The 25162-nt window shown below is 39.9% G+C and overlaps 1 protein-coding gene across 3 annotated transcripts in view; it reads right to left on the reverse strand.

Moving 5' to 3' along the window:
• LOC146319124 (transcription factor COE1) overlaps positions 1 to 25162 on the reverse strand; it is a 132638-nt gene that overhangs the window by 24022 nt on the left and 83454 nt on the right. For all 3 annotated transcript variants that reach the window (XM_084729723.1, XM_084729724.1, XM_084729721.1), the window contains exons 7-10: positions 16566 to 16647; positions 13566 to 13707; positions 11037 to 11170; positions 7879 to 8005 (exon numbers count right to left, since the gene is read on the reverse strand). In XM_084729723.1, the coding sequence (XP_084585849.1) occupies positions 7879 to 8005; positions 11037 to 11170; positions 13566 to 13707; positions 16566 to 16647 (485 nt within the window). The remainder of the gene's footprint in view (positions 1 to 7878; positions 8006 to 11036; positions 11171 to 13565; positions 13708 to 16565; positions 16648 to 25162) is intronic.

The following is a 25162-nucleotide window of genomic DNA, read 5'->3' on the forward strand; positions in this document are numbered from 1 at the left end:
GCAATCAATATGTCAATCAAGTCGGGCTCTGAAAGCTCTGTCAGTCACAATGATGGTTTTAAGTATTTGTGCACGTGTGTGTGTGTGCATGTGTGTTTATTGATCTGTACTGAACATGTGTCTTCACCTCATTGCTTAACACCCTCTAGTCTAAAGTTACTGTGTGTGTGTGTGTGTGTGTGTGTGTGATGTCCAAGTGTGCAGCTGGAGTGATATTTGGTACTTTCCACATCCAGCACTGATAAATTACTTGCAGCTGAAAGTCCGTATATGTTGTTTGCGAGTTTCTTTTCGGTGTGTGTATGTGTATGTGTGTGCCTGTGTGTTTTATATGTATGTCTGTTTTATTATCACATCACACCCAAGTCTCTGGTTTCTGTTATGTCTTAAACCACTCAATTTGTTAGCAACATAACTTCATAAATTGTGAGCTGTAAAAATACCAGATGTTAAACCGACATGAACAATACTCCCCCTCCCCCTATTTTGAGGAAACTTAATTTTTCAAATTCTGGACAAATTATGATTTACGCATGTTAATTACATCAACATGATTGGTCTGGAGGCGGTCGGCCGAGGAGGACAGGAGAAAGCAAAGCAAGGGAGAGATGGAGGAAGAAAAAGAGACCAAAAAGAATAAAATTCAGATGGAGAGAAGAGGTGAGGTGAAGGAGGAGACGAGAGGAGAGCGTGTGTTAAACCATCCTTAAAAAACAAAGCAAAAAACCAAACTAAACTCGGAGGTGATTGATGAAAACAAAAGTGCAAAAACAGCTGCCCAACAGTCAGTGGGATATCAACTGTCAGAATTAACTGCCAGTGTCAGATCCACACTCTCTGTACATCTCTGGAGACGTTTAAACAATGGCAGCTCTAATGTAACACACACACATACACACACACACACACACACACACACACACACACACACACACACACACACACACGCACACACACACACGCACACACACGCACGCACTCACACACACACACGCACTCACACACACACAAGCACACATTATGAACATAACAGGATGACTTAGAGTGGTTTCGATGCCTTGGGCCTAAAGTGTCTCCAACCGACTCTTTATTAATAGAACAATATGTTCCTTAAATCATTGGATGGTGTGTGAATGTTTGTGTGTGTTTAAGGGTTTGTGTGCGTGTGTGCGTGTGTGTGCGTGTGTGTACAAAAGGTCAGGTTTCTTCAACGATTTCTTTGGTGGTTTCTTTCTGCACAGAAACAGAAATAGTACCAGTGCAGCAAAAGCTGTCCAATTGATTACACATCAGCTGTAAAAGCCATCAGTAACACCAGCCACAGTGCTTTCACCATACAAACTCTGATCACACCTACAAACACTAAATACACCTTTCTCCAGCCTTACAGACTCCCAGTGATGCTGTTTGATGTGCAGAAATCATTATATATGTGTAAAGACTTCTAAGCTGCTATCTTCAGTTTACAGGATGGAAGTTTCTATTAGATAGGTGTATATGTTGGTGGATGGATGGATTATCGATTTAGTGCCCTCTGGTGGCTGGCTGCAGTATAGGTCATAAGTCCTGTCCTGACCATTTTAATAGATAGGACAAAAAAATCGAAGCACATGTCAAACAATTGTTTTCCCATAGATGATTCTTGTAATTTTAGATTTAGATAGTTTTGTCATGCTAATATATGTTCAAGTGTTAATTCTTCTGATTATTTTGGTTTAATGTCAGCTGTCCATGGTACTGAAGAGAATCCTGAATACACTTAGGGCCTAATTTACAAATGTGCAAGCTGATCTACTGATGGTGTGCACTGAGGACTGCGTCTTTCAAATGTGCAAGACAGCACGTACTGTCCATTTATTATGTTTGCCTTAATGAATATGCAATATGGGGTGTTTCTACCCCAGTGTGAAAAATACTGGGAGGAGAAAAAGCAAATATGTACATTTAGCATACACACTGTGATTTACCAAGCCCGGAAACAAATTTGCAGTGACTGTGACTGCATCTGTATTTAATACATTTGAAAAGAAGGCGCTAATCGACCCAACGTTGCACACAGATGGCTGCTGTAGGTATGGCGACGAGGAGACAATCTGATCTCTCATTTCTCATGAGCTGTGTGGGGTATGCATTCATTTTATTTTTAGTTAAATTCAATAATCCTTAATGCAGAATAACCCTGCAAAAGCCTATTTGCAGCCAAATGAACTGAACATTCACAGCCTAAAGAAAATTAACACTGACCTTTACTATGTCCTCCTATTTCCTCCTCCTGTTACAACACTGCGCTCCTGTGCCGGGACTTCTTTTTCCTTCTACAAACTGGCACCGCACTGAGCGTCATCTATTCACGTTAATGCACTCACTAGGGATAAGTAGCACATATAACTCTACTTCAAATAATCCAAACAATCCCTTTAAATAGAGATCAGCAGTGGTCAACATAAAAAAAATATTGTGTTATAAACAAAAATGATCAGTATCAACAACTCCATGGTTAAGTTTAAGCAACTAAAACTACCTGGGTCAGGTTAGGGAAAGACCATCACCACAGTTTACACTTTCCAGTCACACAAATGTTTTACAAAAAGTGCTTCTTTTCCAAGTTGGAACACATAATGAACACCTGTTAACATTTGGTGTCCGATATAAATATGCAAAGTTAGTTTACGTTCTCTGATTTTTCAGCACATTCTGCTTCTCTTTTCCTAAAAGCTTCAGCAGACGACGATCCGGTGCCACTGAGGCTCGAACGTGTTTAATCTCGACTCACTCCACCACCCCGCTGCCCACGAAAACATCTCTCTATGAATCCCTCCTGCTCCTCTTTACCCCACCCCCCTGCTCCGTCTCCTTCTCCCTCTTTCTTTCCTAACTACACCTTCTGCCACTTTCATCCTTCCATTCCTCCATTGCTCCTCCTCCAGCCTCACTCCTCCTCTCAGAGTCCAGAGCTGCCCGCAGATCAATACTCATAGAAGTTTCATGAGGACAGACCCTCCACTCCTGTTTCGCAATAAAATGTGAACAGAGGAGGCAGACAGAAGAAAGGAAGAGGAGGAAGAGTAAAAGGGAAAGATACTGTTCATATTGAAGCTGCGTGTTTAGGATTTCTTATGTGCATTTATTATACAATGTTTACATTTTTCTGGTTGTCTTTTTAAGCAGCGAAAAGAAGACAGAAGAAGGATGGGTGAGGGAGAAAAAGGGTAAAAGCTGGGTGTGTGAAAGGACAGAGTAGCAGAAGAAGAAGGAGAGGATGAGGAGGAGGAGGAGGAGGAGAAGAGGTGTGGTGAGATCGATTCTCTGGCCAGCCAGCAGTTCAATACCACTGAATTATTGCTTCATTCTTCCCCTTATGAGATGAGATCTCTTTCTCTCTCCAGCTCTTCTCCTCTCTGTGACTTTCTGTGTGTTTGTATACACTGTAAAAATAAACTATTCGTTTTAACTTAAAGTTAGTGTCCACACTGCCTTACAGTTTTAAGTTCACCAAATTTGAAAAGACAAGTTGAGGTCATTATGTAAGTATGTTTCTAGTCTAATGCACTTAATACTAATTCAGGAAACATGTTCAATAAGCTTAAGATATTAAACTGAACCAACAACTCTTCAAGTGTCAGGTGGTAGGGACTGAATTCAACATTAATCTTAATCTTCATCATGTTTTTTAAATGTTTTCATTATCGTGATAAAAGAATATCTAAAAGCGAATCAGAGCAATGGTTCTCAAATGAGGGTCCAGGGACCCTCCAAGGGGTCCATGACACTCTGTTAGGAGGTCCATGAAAGGTTTTCAGGTTAATTCATTTAAATGATCATGATCATTATCATGACTTTTTTTTTTAATTTTTATAATCTCATAGAGTTTATAGATATCTAATCTAATCTAACAATCTGTAACTCTTAATGCAAATATTCCTTTCACAAGTCTGTGTCACCCATTGTGATGGAAACCCACTCTTTCTAATATTTCATTCTCAGTTTAGGCCTATTACTGTTCTTTTTATGTTTTTTAATTGGGCCTATGTTATATCTCTATTATTTAATTGACATATATGCCACCAAACATACTCTCTTGATGTGTGCATGAATGTAGTATTGTACTGTAGTATTGTGTGTTGACATGGTACAAATATTTCAATATATGTTGAATATCTTTCTAATGCATTTCTCTTATGTTGTTCTTTCATATAACAAAATAAAAGAAAAAATGCTACATCAAATTATTCCAAGGGTCATGAGGGTGTATTTTCATTGTTCTAAGGGTTGTTTTAGCAGAGAAAAAATTGTGAACTTCTGTATTAAAGACTCACAACAAGTTTTCTTTATATACGTATGTTTTCTTCAAACGTTAAAAATAAGGGCTTCGGGAGAGTTTTAACTCTCAAATAATCAATGCTGGGAAGTCTGCTCTTATGCTGATCATGTTTCTTCAGAAACTCAATTTAATGAGTTGATTGAACTCTATACAGCACATTCATTCAACTCATCATTTGAAGTCGAACAACTTCAAGTTAGAAGAACTCATGTTTGTAACATCTGAAAGAAAATACTAGACATTTTAAGTTTGAAGTTTTTATTTTAAGTAAAAATAAAACTTGTATATTTATGTGATGTTACAGAGAAAAGATTACTCGATTCCACTGAACTCCTGTATGATTTTTTACAGTGTATGTGTGTATGTACATGTGTGTATCTGCATGTGTGTATCAGTATATGTGTGATCCACTTATGACTGGATCAATACTTTACAATCTGGTTTTAAGAGTCCACCTTTCTGTCTCTCCCCTTTTTATATGTCTCTCTTCCTTTTTCTTTTGTCTCTACCTCCCTCTATATTTCATTCCCTCTTATTCTCTTGTTCCAGGTCTGCAAAATGAAAGTTAAATTGCTTGTAAAAGAGAGAAAAGTCAAAAAAGTGTGTTGCTTTTTTTCAGCTTTTGCAAAAAGTTTTTATGTCCACAGCTGAGCTATGGATTTTCTTATGCAGCTGCATTGACAATAAATCTGCTCTGTACATGTGAGTGTGTGTACATTAGCTTGTGTGTGTGTGTGTGTGCGTGAGGGAGAGAGAGAGCATGTATTGATTGTTACTTTGTAGCATTGTGTGTTTATAGGACTGTGTGATGTCGAGAATGTTAATTTTTCCCACCAGGCCAATGAAGCAGCCATACGGCACTTTGTGTGTGTTTGTGTGTGTGTGTGTGGTAGACCATCTGTCTACCAGACTACTCACCATCTTTCCCTCATATCTCTCTGATTTACAATTACTTTCAACTCCTGCCCCTGTTTGAAAGAGTGTGTGTGGTAAGTTGTGTAAGACATGACCCTTCGCAAGTGTTTCTGTGTGTATGTGTGTGTGTTTACGTTGTTGCAAACTTGTGTGTGCACTCGTGAGTATGTTTAATTGCTCGGTCCTTACACCCAGAGGCAACCACAGCTAAAGGACTGAAAAAACCACAACAGCCAATCAGCTTTCACCGGCGTGACCTTTCACCAGCGACTTCCAGAAAGAAGTCGACCTTGAGGCAGGGTCAGACAACCGCAGTAACAGATTGCGTTTCCTGGGTCACATGTTGAAGCCATCAGCCAATCGCGAGGTCACGGGAGGTCACCTCCGCCCAATAGGAGACGCAGTTAGACACCAGACGGACCAATTACCAGCCAGCTAGCCTCAGGGTCAGACCAAAGATGTTTTGACTGAAGAACATTGAAGGAGGCACACGGGGCCGAGGAGCTTTGTCTGTGCAAAGAAACTACCGACCGCAGGGACACTGAGACGCAAATTAACAAAACCCAGAAACTGCCCCCTGTCCCCCAAAACAGTCACTTGTTGTATGGCAAGCACTTCTAACATTTAATCAGCAGGGCTGATAAATAATGATTTAGTTTTCTCAAGTGGAAATGACATTTCAAAGTGTCAAACTGTCACTCCTTTAAAGATATGTTTAGAAATGTAATCTGTAATATATTTACTGTAAAAAATCATGAAATGACCATGACATGTCATCAGAAATTAGGGAAACATGACTGCAGCGCTATAGCTGTGGTGTCGTTTGAAATTTCTGCTCTGGTCCTTAGCTTGTGTTATTGTTTGCCTGTTTCATGTTTATAAGAGTTAAAATTAATGCCGAATGTTTGCTGAATGAGTGTCTGTTGAAGAGTTGTAAGAAATCATGTATAATCTTTTAGAGGGAGCAGATGTTTATAATAGTTAAATTGAACAATCTGTTAATGAAGTCTGAGAGGCAGTGATTGAAATCAAACTCCAGAGTGTGTGTTTTCAGAGCAGTGGGTTTTTGTTTTCAAGATAACAGACCGAACATTACATCGACAGACAATTAACACTTATTAATAGCTAATCAGCTCCCAGTGTAGGACTTGTCGTTGCTTGTTATTGTCAGATTTTAATGTTGTGCTGGTCTTGCACTCCTGCAGTGTTCCTTCAGACTGCCTGAGCTTCCTTGAGTCTGGAGAGGAAGGGCAGGGGAAACAACTTGCTTCAACCATAGACTGTGTATTAAATAGGATTTTAACCTATTTAATACACAGTCTGTGGCTCCAACTCGCTATTTAGACTACAGTACTAAATATATTCAGTAATTCTTTTTTCACTAATAACAATTAAAGATATCTACAATTGAATTTCCACCAGTTGCAAAAGGATTGTTCCAAGAGGAAGTGTAAAGTTTAGATCTGTAATGTAAAAACAATTGTAGAATTCTCCAATAATAATTGCCACTTGTAAGAATTGCATTGCTGATATCAATACATATCAATACATTTTGCTTAAAGAGAACTGGAACAGTTCACCCTAAAAAACAAAAATAACCAGGTCAGTAAGCAGGTCATGATCTCTGGAAAGAGACATTGCTGTTGAGTTTTTCAGATGTATTTTTTGGGAGCTTTGAGCACCACAAGCCGAGTGCCAAAACAATCTGGAAGGATGAATAGCACTACAGGTAAGAGGGAAAAAATGTATTTTCGATTTTGGGGTGAATGTCCCTTTAAAGCTATCATTAATTTGACAGCAACATTAAAACTGACAATTTATCCATGGCGAGTTTTTTTCATCTTCATTGATCAGGTGTAAATCCTCGTCTTTAATCTTTGGTTAATTGGGTCATTAAACGTCTCATCGCTCTAAAGAATTTACACAGCGGCTGTTTTTCTTTCCTGTCTCTCTCTGTGAATGACGTCATCATTATGGTGTGATGGAGCCATGTTGAGCAGATCAATACCAGACATCACATCACCTCCATCCATTTCCACATGTATGTGTGAACAAAATGAGCAAACACGCACACACACACGAACATGAACACACACATGCTTTCTTCTTCTTTTCTGTTCTTTTCCTCCTTGAGTGAGTTTAGCAGGAAAACGCTCATTCACTGTCAACAATCCGGTCAGAAACCACACACTCTTTTTCCAACATCGTGTGTGTATTTAACGTGTTTTTGTGTGTGTGTGTGTGTGTGTGTGTTTGTAAACTGGGTGTTCTGGATGATTTCACTAATAGTTTCAGTATGGAGGGCTATAAAGAGCAGACTGTTTAATTGTAGCTGGTTTTAACGAGCCTCTGATTATGGCAACATTGTAACGAGTGTGGGTCGTTAATGTTGACTAATCTACAGTCATTAGTTCAACACCGTCTGGCCTGAGAGTGAACTGCAGCTCATAGACGCTATTCACACACACACGCAGACACAGTCGCGCACACACATACTCACAGGCAAAAGCTAACAAACACACATTTATCACATGAAAAATGAAACGTACCCTTTGGAAAACAGAAGAAAAATCACACAATCAAGAGTGTGTGCACGTGTGTTTGTGTGTGGTTGTGTGTGTGTGTTTGTACAGTCGACCTACCTGTGTATATGAACCTCCCCGGCGTGCCTTTGCAGAACTGTTTGGACTTGTAAGACAGAGTGACCTCAACGACCCCGGGGATGTGTCTGGGAGGCGTCTGCACCCGGATAGCATGCGGCGTGATCAACTGGAGAAGGAAGGAAAAGGGGGGCGGGGGGCCGAGAGTCAGTGCACGAAAACACGTCACCTGATCAGGACAAAGAACTTTCTGCGTCAGGACAATGAAACTCACAGCAATCACTGGGATAACTTCTAGAGTTTCTTTACGAACAGGAATCTTGATTCTTGATTTGTTTTTGTTTACACCATGCTTTAAATCACCTGCAGTCATGGAACATTTTATCTAGAGTGTGCATTAAACTGTCATTACCCTGTCATAGCCATGTCATGACATCTGTCATTAACATGAAGGGGACTTTATGGATGAAGGACTTCAGTAATTTAGTGTTATTCGGTCAATTATGCCATTTTAATGCAAGGCTGATATTGTTTTAGATGTCTCATATAACAACATTAATAAAGCCAGTAATGTCCTTGTTACGACTACTTGATATCAACCAAGACAACATGACCTGTTAATGTCTTTGTCAAGTTTAAAAGAAAAGAAAATCAATGACACCGTTACAAAAGGATTTCACAGTGTAATAAAACTTCATGATGTCTTTATGACACGTCCAAAATGTACCACTTCACTTGAGGTCAAACAAAACAGTCATGACACACTTATTAACGGTCTGATGACAGCCAAAGTCAAAACTAACCAGCACATGTTTGATAATGTCGACTTGTCATAACAAAGACATTTGATGTTATGTTGTCTTGGTTAATGTAAAGTTGTCATAACAAAGACATCTCAAACAATGTCAACTTAGCACTAAAAATTACACAACTGACCAAATGAAACTTGATGACAGCAGCCATAAATATTTATACAGACTCCTTCAATTAATGACAAGTGTTATGACATAAGCATGGCAGTGTAATGACAGTCTTATGCACACCCCTTCAAGTAAAGTGAAGCTGTCATGACAAAGACATGTCAAACAGCGTCAGCTTTGCATCAAAGATGACATGACTGAGCAAATGACAATCAATGACAACAGTCATAACCACTCATAAAGACTCCTTTGTGTTAATAGCAGGTGTCATGAAATGTTTTTGAAATTACAGTCCTATGCACTCCCCTTCAATTAAAGTGTTACTGAAAATTCTTTTCCCCTTTAAACCTGAGTTTGGATTCAGTTTTGACACACTGCTCTATGATATTTTAGAGCATGTTTTGCAAGAACTTTCCTGCTGGAGCTCCCCTCTAAAGTTTATTTTAGTTTGTGAGCTGGAGATGTGCTGCATTTGCACTTGTTAATGTGGTGAAAGGCATCTCTAACTGAGCTGTATTTACATTTGGATTTGGTGCATTTTTGCAATAATCTGATTACAGGCCCTGAATCTAAATTTGATGTTTGCAGCAAACACAGTTTCCTTTTTCTTGTTTTAGTGAACCTTTTAAAGGGTGTAAGACTGTATCCACTCTATTCTATATTGGACATATATCCAATATAGAATACCTTTATAATATTGCATACAATGGATATATAGGTTTGGACTTTTGACCTACAACCGAGTACAAGCCTATCCTGGTGTCACCATTGGTTTGTGGACTACCATTTTGAAGCCTCGAATTTGGCACTATGGGGATTGCCAAGTGATTTTTTTTAGCAACTTGAGTACTGCAGTACTGACGAGAGCATGGAGCTGGTGGGTGACATAATGCAACTTGGGCATTGGTTCAGCAGAAAAATATGGCATCCTGGCTGGTAACGAAATTGCTGGTATTACAGCTAAACAGTTCTTGAAAACATTTTAAACAAGAATAGGCAATGTAGCAACAGAATCTTTTTTTCGATCAACGTTAAGTTGTACAGTTTGATCTGAGTTTTGTGAGCCCTGTGTGTTGCACTGGATGGACTCACTGAGAATGACTTGTCAATCACATGATAGCCCCGCCTGAAAGCGTACCCGCTTTATCATCTATTTTCTCTAAATGAACATCATGCTGTATTGAAGAAGACTTGAAACTAGCGATTGAGCCCATAAAGCCATTAGAAAACTGTTTGCTGAGGTGAGAAATCAAGTGAGAATTAGTCTCATTTTGCCATAAGAATACATATAGTCGGACTTCTTTTTGAAACTTAAAATATATTCTGACTTCCCAGCTTCTATTTTATACACCAGTTGAAAAGGAATCATTGTATTGAGCTGTATGTGACAAACTTAACTTTTGAGCATCACATTTTTATGGACGGCTTTCAAAAATAGTTTTTACTATTTGGCCTGGGTTTTTGTGAGAAGTCTGCAGGTAGGAGGGACAGCTGCAGACAAACAGAACTTGGCAAACACGTAATCACTTTCTACCAACACATTTCTCAAACTGCGTTTTCTCGCTTCGGAATCAATAATCAGGTTGAGTGCAAATGAAACATTTGGTTGGCCAAAATCCATTAGGAGCCAGTCTGAGGAACGCCTGAGAGCTGAGTCAGTCTGAACTGAACTGAACTGAGACTCTGTACACATGTTAGTGTGTGTAAGTGTGGCTCTCAACACTGTAAACAAACCCCTCAGCTCTTAACACACACACACACACACACACACACACACACCCATCCATGTATGCCAGCATGTACACACACACACACACTCGGTGTTGTTGTTGGAAGGGAGCCACGGTCGCTCGGCGCACACGGTGAGTGGAGTCAGAAGACAAATAAACATTCTGTAGAGGAGTTGCACAGGGGAAAAGTACGATAGTGAGCTCTGCGTGTGTGTGAGTGTGTGTTTTTGTGAGCATTAAGCCGATGGCTATCGAAATCTGCTGATTTGATCAGTATTCCAGAGACAGAGGGAGTGTGGGTGAGGAAGGTAGAGAGGGGCGGCGGTTGCTTGTTGGTAGGGACTCATTAGAGAGCCAAACCTCATTTAGACAAACATTAACACACACACACACACACACACATTCACATGATCGCACACAGTTAAGAGCCCCGACCATGAGGAAAAGTATGTTTTCATATTGAATTACGTCCAACGGTCGGAGGGCAAAAACACACCGTCGAGGGGTTGAAACAACATGGAGACAGGATGATGATTGTTGGCAGACTGACCTCGCTCCAGACCAGCATGGTACCGAAGATGACTTGGAGACCATCGAAGAAGTTGTCTCCTATGATGATGACTGTGGCGCCCCCCGTAGTCCACCCCTCGCTGGGACTGATGGCTTTGATGCAAGGAGCTGCTCCTGCAGGGCGGAGAGGAGGATTATAGCACCCGAGAGAGAGAGGAAAAAAAAGAAGTAAAACAAATATTTAAAAAATTATTGGCACTTGAGTTGCATCTGAATGAAACAGTGGTGGAATAAAACAGTATCGACTTCAGTATATGACTCAACAAGTCATGGTTGTAGGAAAAGATTTGTTTCAGTTAAAGACCAATCAGTGTCTAAACAGGGTGGGAAATCTGGCCTGAAGCCTTTTCATCCTTGTTGCATCTGCACCTCATATATCTTCATGCTACACCCTCGGCTTCTGGCTGTGGTCCAGATCAGCACACCACACTTATTCACTGAACACTCTGCCGGCTCAAAGACTGAGTCATTTTCAAACGGTCCCTGAGTGCTGAGGTTTCTCCTTGTAAATTGTTTTACTGAGTACAATGACAGAATAAACAGAACAAATAAGTGCTGAAGTTTTAGATTACGTTTTGGGCTTCTTCTTTTTTTTTTCAATTTAAAACCACTGTTTATTCATTTTGTGAGTAGTTTTTAGACATTTAGACTTATACTGACATCTAGGATTACATGACCAAAATTAAAACACTTTAACTCTATTATCATGGACAACGAGATGTAACTGAAACCTTGTAAGCAGTGTTTGGATGTGTTTAAGATCAGGGCTACCTTCTAATAGTCAACTAAACGATCACTCCCTAAAAAGAGTTGAATCAACCCAATTTTCATTTATTTGTTGGTCACAGAAAAGAAAAGCCCATGTCTCAGCTAGCTGAGAAGTGAATCAGTTAGCTCTGTGACCCTAATTTCACTGGAGAGGCTTCAGCTTTTTAGATTTTAAGTATAAGTATTTTAGCAGCTATTAGACTATAGTGGACAAAGTGTTGCTGAGTAGTCAGTTTTCTAAAAGCATCTGATATGCCTAGAAAATCATTTCAGGATCTGGCTCCAGCAGGATATTTAGTATATTGGAGAAGATGCTTAATAATTCCATCCAAATTCTTTAATATCATGTGGCAAAGTACAAAGCTGTGGGTTAAAGTGGCTTCTTGAAACTGACATTTGTCACACAAAGGGGAAATGTTAGGGAATATTTCATTGAATTGAGATTTTGAATAGTATAACCAATGCAGAACTTTAGACTTTACTGAACTAGTATGAATATACTGTGAATTTGTCCAATTCATCTTTTAAAATTTGTTCACCAGGCTCATCCACATGCACGTTGTAGACCTCAGATGAAGAGCCATTGGTGTTTTATAAAACATTTTATAATTAAGATATGAGCTACTCTGTATCTGCCCGCCTGTTCAAACATTGATGAAGTTTGTCTGGACATGCAGTCCTGTAGTCCTGGAATCTCTAACCTAAAGAAATCTAAAAAAAAAGTTTTCAGATTGCATTTCTCATGCAACTTTTTGAAAGACGTAAAAGTCCTCTTCACATACAGTATAGGTCCTCCAAGGTGTGAATTCCTCGTTTTTTCCACTGAGTGAAAGCACTGTCTAAAGTAGAGGGTTTGAAGGAGGGATTATTTGTAATTGGAAGAAGGAGAGACGTGTTTCTCCCATGTCAAATAATGAGGCACAGCTCTATTTCACATACACTGTTCTCAAATGTTGAGAATGAGCAAACTCAAAAAGACCAAGATGAGCCACTCAAAAAACAAACACCCCGCCCCACAAAAAAACAAAACAAAAAAAACAACTAAATATATTGCTGTTAAAGGAGTCTTCTTTCCTTTTTGTTCATTTTAAATGCAATGTGATTCTCAGGTATCATTTTGACAGAACCTAAACTGTTTTTACTGTCTGTTTATTCTAAAGCCTGACTGATATGAGATTACTACGGTTCATTTTTTTCAACCAGTGATATGACATGGATAAAAACACACACACAGACAGTTCAATATGTATCATAATGCTTCAGACAGAATGGATACGGTCAGCTTTATGTCACTTAAGCATTGTGCGAACGTTGTGTGTATAAGCTCAAATCCAATCCCACATCACAATGATAAAAGCTCGTCTGTCAGAAACCAACTCAAAGTGTGTGTGTGTGATTATCAGTATCCATCTGAATTACAACAACATCTCTTAGCCTGGGTTTGTTTATGAAAGGGAAGCATAATGACATTAGACCCAGCAACACACACATATACACACACAGAGCATCACACCAGGCATTTTCTGTGTGAGTGTGTGTACGTGTGTGTGTGTGTAGTAGGTTGGATTAGCCAGATGGAGGGGCAGGAATCACCTGATAGGATTAAACCATCAACCATCTGGTGGCCATGCTGCTAACGCTCACACAGATTCACACACACACACACACACACACACACACACACACACACACACACACACACACACACACACACACACACACACACACACTCTTGTGCTACCGTGCTCTAGGTAAGACGGCGTTCCTTCCACGGGGTCGAGCCTGCGGGCCCGTCGGCCATGTTTGGAGTTGTTGTGGACAAACATGTTGTCGGAGACTGACAGAACGTGTCCCTCCACGCTCACCGTAGTTGATACCACCACCTGGGGACAGATAGACGGGAGGAAGGGCAAGAGATAAAAGAGGAGAGAGTTGGGTGAGAGAAGAGGACGAAGGAGAGGGAGAAGGGGGAGAGGCAGTGGTGTAAGAAGTATTCAGTGGATGGCTGCATAAACTAAGGGGTTCACTTGGGAAGAGTTGCAGAAAGCCTTTTAGGTTGTCTCCTAGTGTTGAGACTCTCAAGGCAGCTACTGTCATAATACAGCACATAGGCATTTCAGTTACCATGGTTACGCTTCACTCAGCATCCTATAATGTTTCTAGACATAATTATTCAACTACTATTACAAGGCTTCATTAAATACTTGATACTGATTGGTCAATTACAGCATCCTAAGGTCTGTTATTTCTGTATAACAGGCCGTTGTTATGAAGAACAGACCGTTGCTATGGACATGGGTTTGACAGACTATGGAGGAACAATAAAATCATGGTTAAACCAGTTTAAAATGAACATTTTGTGTCAACTGATTGATTTTTTGGTAACTAACCATGTAATAAGCAGGATAATGTGCAGTGAGCAGGTTATTGTGAAATAAAGTCAGGATGAATTATAGGATAAACAAATTCAGGATGATTCAAGAGCCTCCTGCTTCCTGCTGACGTCCAGCATCGTCCAGTCAGGATTTATTTCACAGTAACGACCTGCTCACTGTTCATTATCCCTTACTTAGCTATAAAGTTTCTACTGCTAATGTCAAATCTATATTAACAAGTTGGTAACATGTATCGTAGTGTCCAGTGAAAAAATACATTTGTAAAATTCAAAACCAGTGTCTTTTTCCAAAAATCACGACCTGGTAACTCAAAATAATCCACAGAACTTGTGAGCAGTTTAATGTAAATAGTTCCTATAGAATCTAGAGTAGTTGTGGTAGATTGTACTACAATTTATCAGAAAAATTACAAATCAAAATTACCAGATTTGCAGATACATGGTTTCCACCAGCTTTTTTGACAAATATAAAAGAGTAAAAAGTAAAATATTTGCCTCTCAGATGTAGCAGAGAAGAAATATAAAGCTAATAATATAAAGTTAAGTACAAATACTTTGAATTTGAACTTAAGCAGAGTACTTGAGTAAATTTACTTAGTTACATTTTACTATTGAGGCGAGGAGCGGTGAAAAGGAGTGAGAAAGCAAAGGCAAAGAAAAAAAATGAGGAATTACAAAGTTGGGGGTCTAGAGATCACTGCATGGAGGAATTAAAGGCGTGAAACTGTGAAAAGCTCTTTAAATGTAACCCGTTATCACTGCTATTACCATCAAGTCGCTGCGGCTGTACGGTGTGTGTATGTGTGTGCGTGCGTGTGTGGTGTCTATCCTCCTCTGTTCAATAGTTCCTGATGGGTCCGGCCCTTAATTATCTCCCAGGGAAACAGAGCTGTCTCCTCTGGTTCCACTACAATAGAGCTGCACAATTAGAGGCACAGATACTGTCACACACTCGCTACCGTATGACTCTCCCTGTCCTATCTCTCTCACACACACATCGCACCGCACAGACGTAACAAACACCAACAGAACACATATACACACTCGCACACTGTCACACACGTGGCACAGTAATAAATCTATCAGTATCTTCTAGCTGTCCAGTATCTCCACTCAGACTCAAGTGGTGTCTTCCTGATTGTGTTGTGGCCGTGAAGATAAGGAAATAATAAAGACGGCACTGCCTTAAATCTCATTCACAACCTACTCTTTCTTTCTTTTCTTTCTTTCTTTCTCTCTCTCTCTCTGACATCCTCCTCGCCCTCCTCTCTGTCGCCTTGCATTGTGTGTATATTTATGTTCTGGCTGCTCAGGGTCAGGATCTCATGTTTCCTGTAAAGAGGCTGATAGCTTATTTACTTACACAGAAACACACACACACAAAAGCACTCCTGTGTTTATGTGTTACAATAACCATGAAGTTGTGTGTATTATTCTGTGATATGTCCATGGAAGACAGAGAAAGGAGCAGCGGTGGAAGAAGTACTCACTGCTGATACTGGTATCTTTTACTTAAAGGGATAGTTCGGACTATTTGATGCGGTGTTGTATGTGGTACTTATTGACTGTCAGTATATTATCTATAGTAGATATGCAATGAACTGCTGTGGACAGGGTCAACAACAAAATGTATTTTAATCTCCTAATAAAGGTCCACCTAAAAAAAATTTCACCACTTTATTTTACCATCAGACAACCTTTTTTTATTGATATTGATTGTTAGACCTAAAAAAGAGACTAAAATACCTTTTGTTGCTTCTGTGATGGTTCTCCTCTCTGCTTCTCTATACTGAGGGTGTATCAACCAATAAGTATCTCACACAATCCAACATCAAACAATCCCTTAAACTAAACATAAAAAGATGTAATAATACTCTATTACAAGTGAAAGTCATGCATTCAAAATACTTAAGTAAAACTACAAAAGTATTAGCATTAAAATATACCTAAAACACCAAGAGTAAAACTACTCCTTATGCAGAATAGCTTGTTTCAGAATAATATGCATTATATTACTGTATTACTTATTAATCTTTATTCATTTAGATCAATCTATAATAATACATCATGTTTTATTAACTTATTTATATGTTAAATTAGAAATCCCATTCTGCAAAGTAACTAATAACTAAAGTTATCAAATAAATGTAAAAAATGTAGTGGAATAGAAGTATAAAGTAGTAAACAATGGATATATTCAAGTTAAATACAAGTAGTCAAAACTGTGCTTAAATATAGTACTTGAGTATATGTACTTAATTACTTTCCAGCACTAGAAAGGAGAGAGACAGACGACAGGAGACTTGAGGACATGCAAACACAACACAAAAGTGCGGTGGTCTGTACCTGGAACCTCCTCATGTCTCGTGGGTTTCCTGCATTTTTTAGACAGTTCTGGTTGCACTTGAGGAAAAACTTGAGGAAGAATCTGCAGAGACAGAGAGGACAGGCAATATTTGAGGTTAACAGTTAAACATGAGACCAGAAATTGCTTTCCTTCAGGGGATGTGAATTCAAGCTCAGTCTCTAACATACAGCACAGGCAGACAGAACCCCAAATACAGATAGAGAAATTAATATTTCATACTGTTGGAAAGTCAAAATGAATTTCCCTGTTGAATTTCCTTGTGGATATGTGGAACATGTTTTTTTGTTCTTAAATCCACACCAACTGAGGCTGCTTTGAAACGCCACATGAAGGCGTTGGATGAACATACAAGAAGGCAAATAAAGCAGCACACTCTAGCGAAAGTGGTGAAAAAATGTGACTGTGAGCCAGCTGAAGTTTGAAAAAATCTCAAGTTTGACCTTCAGTTTCATATTGTTGTGAAACTTCCAAAGGCGTGACCTTCTCAAGTTAGCAACATGTGAAGGTCTGCTGCAGCTGTATTTGAAAAAACAAAAGTACTTAAGATTCAGAAACAACTTTTGACATGTGAAAAGACGGATCTAAATGCAAAATATGTAAATTCTGCCACTAGAGGTCTCTCACATAAAACAATAACAAAAGAAGTAGTTTGATGACGTGCAATGGCTTCACTTTTTTTTTTTTACAACCAGTGTAGCTCAAGATAATCTATCAGATGTGACTCAAGCAGAAATCATGTTCATGGATGAGGAAATATTAAAGTTCCCATGAAACGGCAAGTGGAGCGCTTATTGGTTATGTTACAGCTAATGATGCGGTGTGTTACACGACATCCACCATGCAGCTATGGTGGTTCATGGATGTAACTCAAGGTGGGAGAGATTAACTGGCCCTTGCCCGGCTGAGAACACCAAAACAGCCTCTGAGACCAGCATGACGCAGAGAAGAGGTTACGGTACCGAGGTGTTTTTTTTAGTTGCACCCCAGCACCCCAAAGCTACCTGAACTAAAATAGGTTAGCTAACTGCCAGTAACCTCGCTAACACCTGAGTGTAACTTCGGTGCCGTATTCTCAGTCAGTCTTGGAGCCTGTGTTTGCCCCATAGACCAGCTGTGTTCACGAAGAGGTTGCTGAGCCTGGTTCTGTTTCCCGCTAATGTCAGTTAACAGCTAACAATTAGTATACCATTAGCAACAAGCAAGCTAAAGCTTTCTTGTCCATCAGGAAACTGTAGTTAGTAAACTGAGGGTTGAAGCTGAGCGGCCAGAGGACACCAGAGAGGAAACCAGAAAATAGTTTCTTTATAAATTACGATCCAGTGTCACCCAAATCAGTAAATATAGTTGTGCTTTTGTAAAGTGAGGCCCGTTCCCCTGAAACTTTCCAGTCAGTTCCATGAAGAGATAAATTCTTCCACACTCCGCTGGCTCGCGAGCGAGAAAACGTTCCATTGGATGCAATTCTAGCGGCGCCCCAGAGTGCAGGATGAGTTTCACCAATTTCAAATTGTTTTCCAGGAAAAGACAAACTCTAAAATACCAATAAAAATACCCAAGAATATGTACAAAACAAACTTTCTTTCATTGTTGGGCCAGATACTGGTGTATAGGTGATGTATAGTGAAATGCACAGGTGATAAAACCACTTAAAATAGTGATTTTAATTTCATGGCTGGTAGGAAACACACTGTTACCTTGAATAAATTACAGATCTGTTTTTGAGAATTGTTGGAAACATTTGTGATAATGTAACTACACAACTCAACAAATAATATAACATGTATCTCCTGTTTTTTGACATTTTCATGTGGAAATGTTACATATTATAGCTTTAACAATATCTTCCTTACAAATGTGTTTTCCTTATGCTAACCCTGATGTTAAATCATTAAAAAAGGGGGAAGTGTGTTGACATTGGGTGTTTGAAACGGGACCATATGTCATGAATCTATATTACAGAATAAATCAAACACACAGATGGCCATCAACAGCTAACAAACACATCCAGGTTGTGTTTTGGTGTGAGCCAGCTGGCCAGGCTGGCAGAGGCAACAAGGCGCACTCACTCACACAATAACACAGACACACACACACACACATGTTCATGTCTGCATGTGTTTGTTACATCTGTGTGTGTGTGTCTGTGTGTTTACAGCTCAATAAAAGCAACATCCTTAGACAACCTCACATGCAAGACAATATTTCCTCTACTGTACATTGTACTCTGCATATAAATCTGTCTTTCTCGCTCTTTTAGTCGCATTAACTTGCAGCCTCTCTGTCGCTATAAGACTCTAATATTATTATATATTAAGTTCCACAAAAACTGATACACTATTATATTTGGTTTCAACACATTGCTTCCACCCTCTGTATCTAAACTGCAGGACGTCCTTAAATAATTTGAACTTTTCACAAGTCTGCATCACCTCCATTCCCTCGTGGCAGAGCCTGGTGCTCTGCTGTTCAAGAGTTGACAGCCCTTGTACTGGACCACCAGAACAAAGCAGAGGTGCGCACTTGTGTGTGTGTGGTGTGTGTGCGTGTGTGTGTGTGTGCAAACATGTACTACGCATGTGAGTGTATGCGCGTGTGTGACGGTGCAGCACAGCACAGTGGCAGGTCTGAGTGTAAAACTCTGCGTTAACGAGCTCAGGCTTCGTTAGAACACCGGCACTGGGATTCTGCATGCCTAATGATGTTGACCCCTCACCCCCGGGTGACAGCCTATCACAGCGGAGGACAGCCACGGTGACCCCTGCTGACCTCCCTCTGTCTAGTCCTCCTCACAACACTAGCATAGCGTTAACACGACCACCTCAGCTGACCCTCCGCTGTACATCTCTGTGTAAGGGAGGCGGCTGGGAGGCTCACATACTCATCTGCCTGAAATATGAGAAGACTACAGCAGCGGCGGAAGAAATGTTACAAAATACAAGTAAAAATAATATATACTTAAGCACAAAATGTTAAAGTACTCGATTTGAAAAAATGTGTAAATACCTGTTTTTTTTGTGAAAATGTTTAATGTTTGACTGTAAATTATGTCTATGTTTAACATGTACAAGTTTATTTTTGTACTAGGGACTCTCTTGAAAAAGAGATGTCTGTACAACAGACACACAGAAGATGTTTTTTTTTTTGAGTGGGTGGCTCAGTTTTCAAGGTGAAAATTGGGGAAAATAAGTACTGTGGTACTGAGTACTGAGGTATTAAAATTAGTAATTGAAGAGAAGAAGTTGGATTGTTATCAGTGTTTCTCATCAAATCCTTAAAGACATAATATGTAACATCTTCCTACAAAAATACAGTATAAACACCCATATAGACATAATCCCTCTCAATCATCACTTATGATGTCTCACTATATGTGTGTGATGGTGGCTGTATCTGCAGAGGCCATGCCCTCTGCCTGTATTTTCTTATTTTCTCATTATTTATTGTGCGCTGGACGCTTTACCGACAGAAAACCTCGGTATTTGACATCCTGGGAATAAGAATCAGTAATCAACTATCTTTCTGGAGCGTTTAGGAAGAGCTCAGACAAATCCTTCCAATTCCACCTTTAAATTCATAATGAATGGATGTCCTGTCTTCTTCAACTTTTGCAAAAACTTTGTTTTGAAACCATATTGTTTAAGCTTGTGGACTTCTTCTGCTTTTCTTTTACTCGCATATTTCTGCATTTTGCAGCTCACTGTTGCCGCCAACTGTTGCTGACATCTACAGTCTGCAGAAACTTGTATCTTGTACTTTTTCATAAAAACATTCCTCTATGGTGTTTTTTCATGGTCGACAACTCCACAGAGTTTCTTTAAGTGCAGTGCTTTGAGTAAAAAAGACCTCATTACTTCCCACCTCTGTTTTGTGTAACTATATTCCTGCTGCACCAAGAGGTGAATGACAAAGACTTTCACCACTAAAGCTGCACCACTGATAGGGTGACCAGCTGTTCTGCTTTATGTAGGACAGCACAGGTCTTTTTTTGTCCCACATTTTGATTGGTTTTAATAAGTCAAACCACTGCAGGATGGGCTCTATTTTAAAAAATCTGTCCATCAAACTGCACACACATGGGTCAAGTGCACCACCACGAAAGTCACCACAAAGTCATAAGCTATGCAGAATTAGGCAGATTATTTTGGAAACTACCACAAAGAAAAAGAAAATGCACCTACAATCACTGGGAAACTACTTACACCTGTGAGGAGCTGGTGGAAGGCGTTTCTCAGAGAATTTTTGCCAGTTATTTTACAATTTCACATGGGATGAGCATGATGGGAAGTGACACAGTACATGTGAGTCTCACAAGAAACCTGTGGCTCAAAAACAGATGTGCTGGTTTATGCATTCCTACTGAAACCTAAAGATGATTGCTATTCAAGATAAGGAAACACTACTTAAAATAACCAGCGTTTACCACACTGAGCAGCCATCAATTTAACAGTATTAATGCCCTGTCAAATTATTTCACTCTATCATTGGCGTATCTTGCTGGAGATCTGATGATATCACTTATTATTTTTCATATTTCCATCTCCTGCTCTGTCTATTTCCTGTGAGTGTTTTCTCTCATTGATTTCAAACAGAACATATTCTACATTTTAATGCAGTATGTGTGCGTTCCTCTTCCCCCTTCACTTGACCCCATCTGGCCTAATCAACTGAGCTACAAAAAGGCCCCGCAGCCACACACACACACAGGCGCACACACACACACACACACACACACACACACACACACACACACACACACACACACACACACACACACACACACACACACCCCTTGTGTGAATTGATTGGCTGGTCCAGTCATTGGTCGTTAAGAGGCCTCCAATTAAACCGGGCAATTATAAGAGTCTGAATGACTGTGGGGGAGGGGAGCACTCTCCCCCCTCTCTCGTCTACCTCACTCCCCCTCTTCGAGGCCTGATCATGTTCAAGTGATAACAGCGCTGTTGACCTTTGCTATACTGTGAGTACCACACTCAGAGAGCTGACCCGCCAGCATGCAGCATGCACACAAAGAGGCTCACACACACACACACGCACACACACACCATCCAGACAGAGAAGTGTAAGAATGTTAGTGAGCAGGGAGTAAAAGAAAAAGAAACACAGTAGGAAGGAAGACTATAGTATATCTTTTTAGACGAGATTATTATTTTTGGCATTTTGCCTTTATTGGATAACGACAGTATATATACAGACAGGAAACATGGGAAGACAGACAGGAAAGAAAGAGGTATGATATGCATACACTCACCAGTTGTTGACTGTCAAACCTATTGCAAGACCATTATTAGTTATTGGATGATTTCGCAAAACCTTGCATGAGGTTAAATTCCATTTTTTAATGTCCAAATCCAACATTTTTAAAATTCTTACCTAGATTTTTATATTCCCTTCTAGAAAATCTGAATATAATCTCACAAGATTGACAAATAGTCGGATTTTTGTCTAAATTGTCTAATTTCTCATATATTTATTTTCTTTTTGTACGTTTTAATAACGCAAAAAAAGGTTAGAGATGTTGACTTATTGGCAGCTGATGTGTCTAGAAGGGATTTGTTGTGGACGTCTCGCTCTTCACTGTGTACATTGTACAAAATAATTATGGTTTATAACATCATATCAGCGATCACTGTGGTTAAGATCTGGATAGATTTAGGGTCAAAAACTGTTTGGTCCTGGTTAGGGAAAGCTCATGGTTTGGCTTAAAATGATCACTCTTGTTAGCTTTGTCACGGGTCTGCGGTTCTTTTCTAAGTACGATCTTTTTGTAGTAGCACAACAGCACATTCAACTTTATTTAACCTGGTAGTCATGGTTAAGGAGGCCTATGCGTTTTTTTAAATCCTGAGAAAATATGAAAAACACACACATACTGTGTTATCACCGTATGAAGCTGACACAACTGTCTAACTGTTAGCAATCATTGCCTAAGCAGACACAGAGCAATATTAGTATTGATTTGGGGTCGTTTTTCTGGACACCTGATGAAATTTAGTCCAATATTCACTCTCCTTTTATATCTAGTCGCAGAGAATAATGTCTGGTTCTTAAGTCGCTACAACATGGCTTATCTACTCACAGTGTTCAGAAGTAACCAGTTACATGTAGGCCTAATTAAATTACAAAATGAATGTAAAGTAATCTGTCACAATTACTGAGAAAAATGTAATTAAATTACAGTTACTATTTAAAATGTAGGTGATTACAAAGGGGTTGCATCCAAATATTTCCTTTGGGTTGCCTGATGGAGATCTGCACTCCACTGAGTGCAATCTTCTAGTTTTGCAGTTACCGTTGTTACTGCGACAATGTAATCAACCACACTAGGATGCTAGCATTAGTTAGCCTGTAATCCACAGTAACACACGCAGCAAACCACAGTTGGATGCTGTGTTTTTTATCCTGTTAGCCGTGGTGTAGTAGTGAACGGCACAGTTACATCCATTATTCAGAGGCTGAGATGGCAATTATGGCTCAGAGCACAACTGACATTAATATTTAATATATAGGGCTAACACAGACCTGAAGAGAGAGACAGGAAGTGACAGAGAGAGGGGATGGAGAGGGCGTCGGGATGGAGGTAGAGAAAGAGACACACACACACACACACACACATGGTGGAGGAGAGCAGGGGGATACAGAGAGTGTGTGAAGGAGAAACAAATGCAAGAGAGGAAAGAGGATTATGGGAGTTTTGTTTCGACCACTCTCCTGTCATTTAAACAGTTACAATGCCAACGGGGCAAAGGGTGACATCCGGGGGAATTCCAGCTTTGTGTGTGTATGTGTGTGTGTGTGTGTGTGTGTGAAAAAGAGTGTGAGTGTCTAAGACTGAATGTCTGTGTCCGTTTTATTCCCTAAAGACTCGCTACTCTACTGAGCCAAGAATAACGATGCTGCCTTGGAAGAGAAAAAACAAAAATATCTCCAAAACACACACACACACACACACACACACACACACACACACAGGCACACAGGCACACACGTACACGGCATTCTGGTGAGTTGTTGCTGACAGGTGGAGAAATTGCAGTCAGTTAGTGCAGACAAACTGAACAACAGATCAGTGCTTTTGCTGCTCCTGCCTCCTCTGTCTCTTCTCTGTCTCCCTGCTTTCTTTAGATGTCTTATTTCACCTGCCTGCCAAGTTTCTTGGCAGAGCTTTCTGACAGAATGATGATTTCCACTATCTTTCTCTACGTGTGCGTGTGTGTGAAACAACCTGCTAATGCTTGTGTACCTATCCTAACTGCCAGTAACTGATCAGTTAGTGGTTGCATGCTTCACAAAATAACACCATTGTGCATAGAGAGGAAGGCTCATTCTAAATACGATTTAAAATTATTTAAAACACTGTAAGCCACTCTGGATAATGCTTTTCCTTCCAATCTGTCAATTCAAATAGCTAATATGTGTAGTGCGAGTTTCCCTCACTGTCTGTTGATCTGTCAGAGATCAACTTCCTGTTTCCTGTTTACACTGAGCGCTTGTTATTGTTTAATGTGATGACATCAGATACGTAGCATTTCTGGGCCCTGTGCCCACTGAGTATCTGAGTAGTCATGCAGTAGGAAAAACAAGGATAGGAAATACTATCACGCCCTCTACTCGACTGTTATCACAATCATAATGTGATAATGTATTGCTTCCTGTCGGGGAAACGTTTGTTTTTTCTTTGTCCTTGTAGTGTCTTGTTCAAGAGCACTTCAGCAGAGCTCATACAGGACTTGAAGGGACTTCCCTATAATCAAAAATCCAGTTTTCCACTAGGAGACTGCCGTTATTTAAGCCAAAAATTGCTTTTACTCTCACTCAACCAGACTCCAAAGGCAAAATCAAAGGGTGAAATCAGTTATTTTACCCTGCAGAACACGGGAGTTGCTGGTCTACGGCTGCATTGCTTAACCATTGATTCCACTGAGCACATCTGCACCACGGTTTTGATCTGTCCTCCACACAGAACAGAAGTGTTTCAGCAGTGGAGCATTTTGCCCATGCAGATTTAGTTGATTTGGTCCTCTTTCCTTGCTTTTTGTGTTTCTACCATGGATTAAGTTAGTTACATACTTAAATACCTTCTTTTTTGTCCGTTTTTATGATTGCAAGTCTGCATGGCGTCTGACTTCTTGCTTGCTCTGTCTGCTCTGTGCAGATTGATGCTTCATCCGTCACAAACGGACTGGGTGCATATTTGAAGCATAGCAGAGCACTGCTGGTGGAATCAAGTGTTAGGTTCTTACACCAGGACCACTGCTTCTCCAATCTGGAGGCATGTCAAACACGATCTACTGCAGTACCTTAAATAATCCAAACTATTCCTTTTAGAGTTAAAGGCTGCAGGTGTGGTACATTGAGGTATTTTCAAATTTAGAAGCTGATAAAGGGTCTTTAAAAGGATCGTGGAGATTAAAATGGCAGAAAGGAGAAAAACGATGAGGAGGAATCTGAGGAGGAAGATGAACTCATTTTACTTGGATGGATCACTGGAAATCCACGTTAGTCTTGGTTCAATAGTATGTGACTTTTACCAAGTCTTGCATAACCTGGAAACTCT

Source organism: Lutjanus erythropterus, chromosome 11 (assembly GCF_056507025.1).
Source record: "Lutjanus erythropterus isolate fLutEry1 chromosome 11, fLutEry1.hap2, whole genome shotgun sequence".
In the NCBI taxonomy this organism is placed as follows: Eukaryota; Metazoa; Chordata; class Actinopteri; order Lutjaniformes; family Lutjanidae; genus Lutjanus; species Lutjanus erythropterus.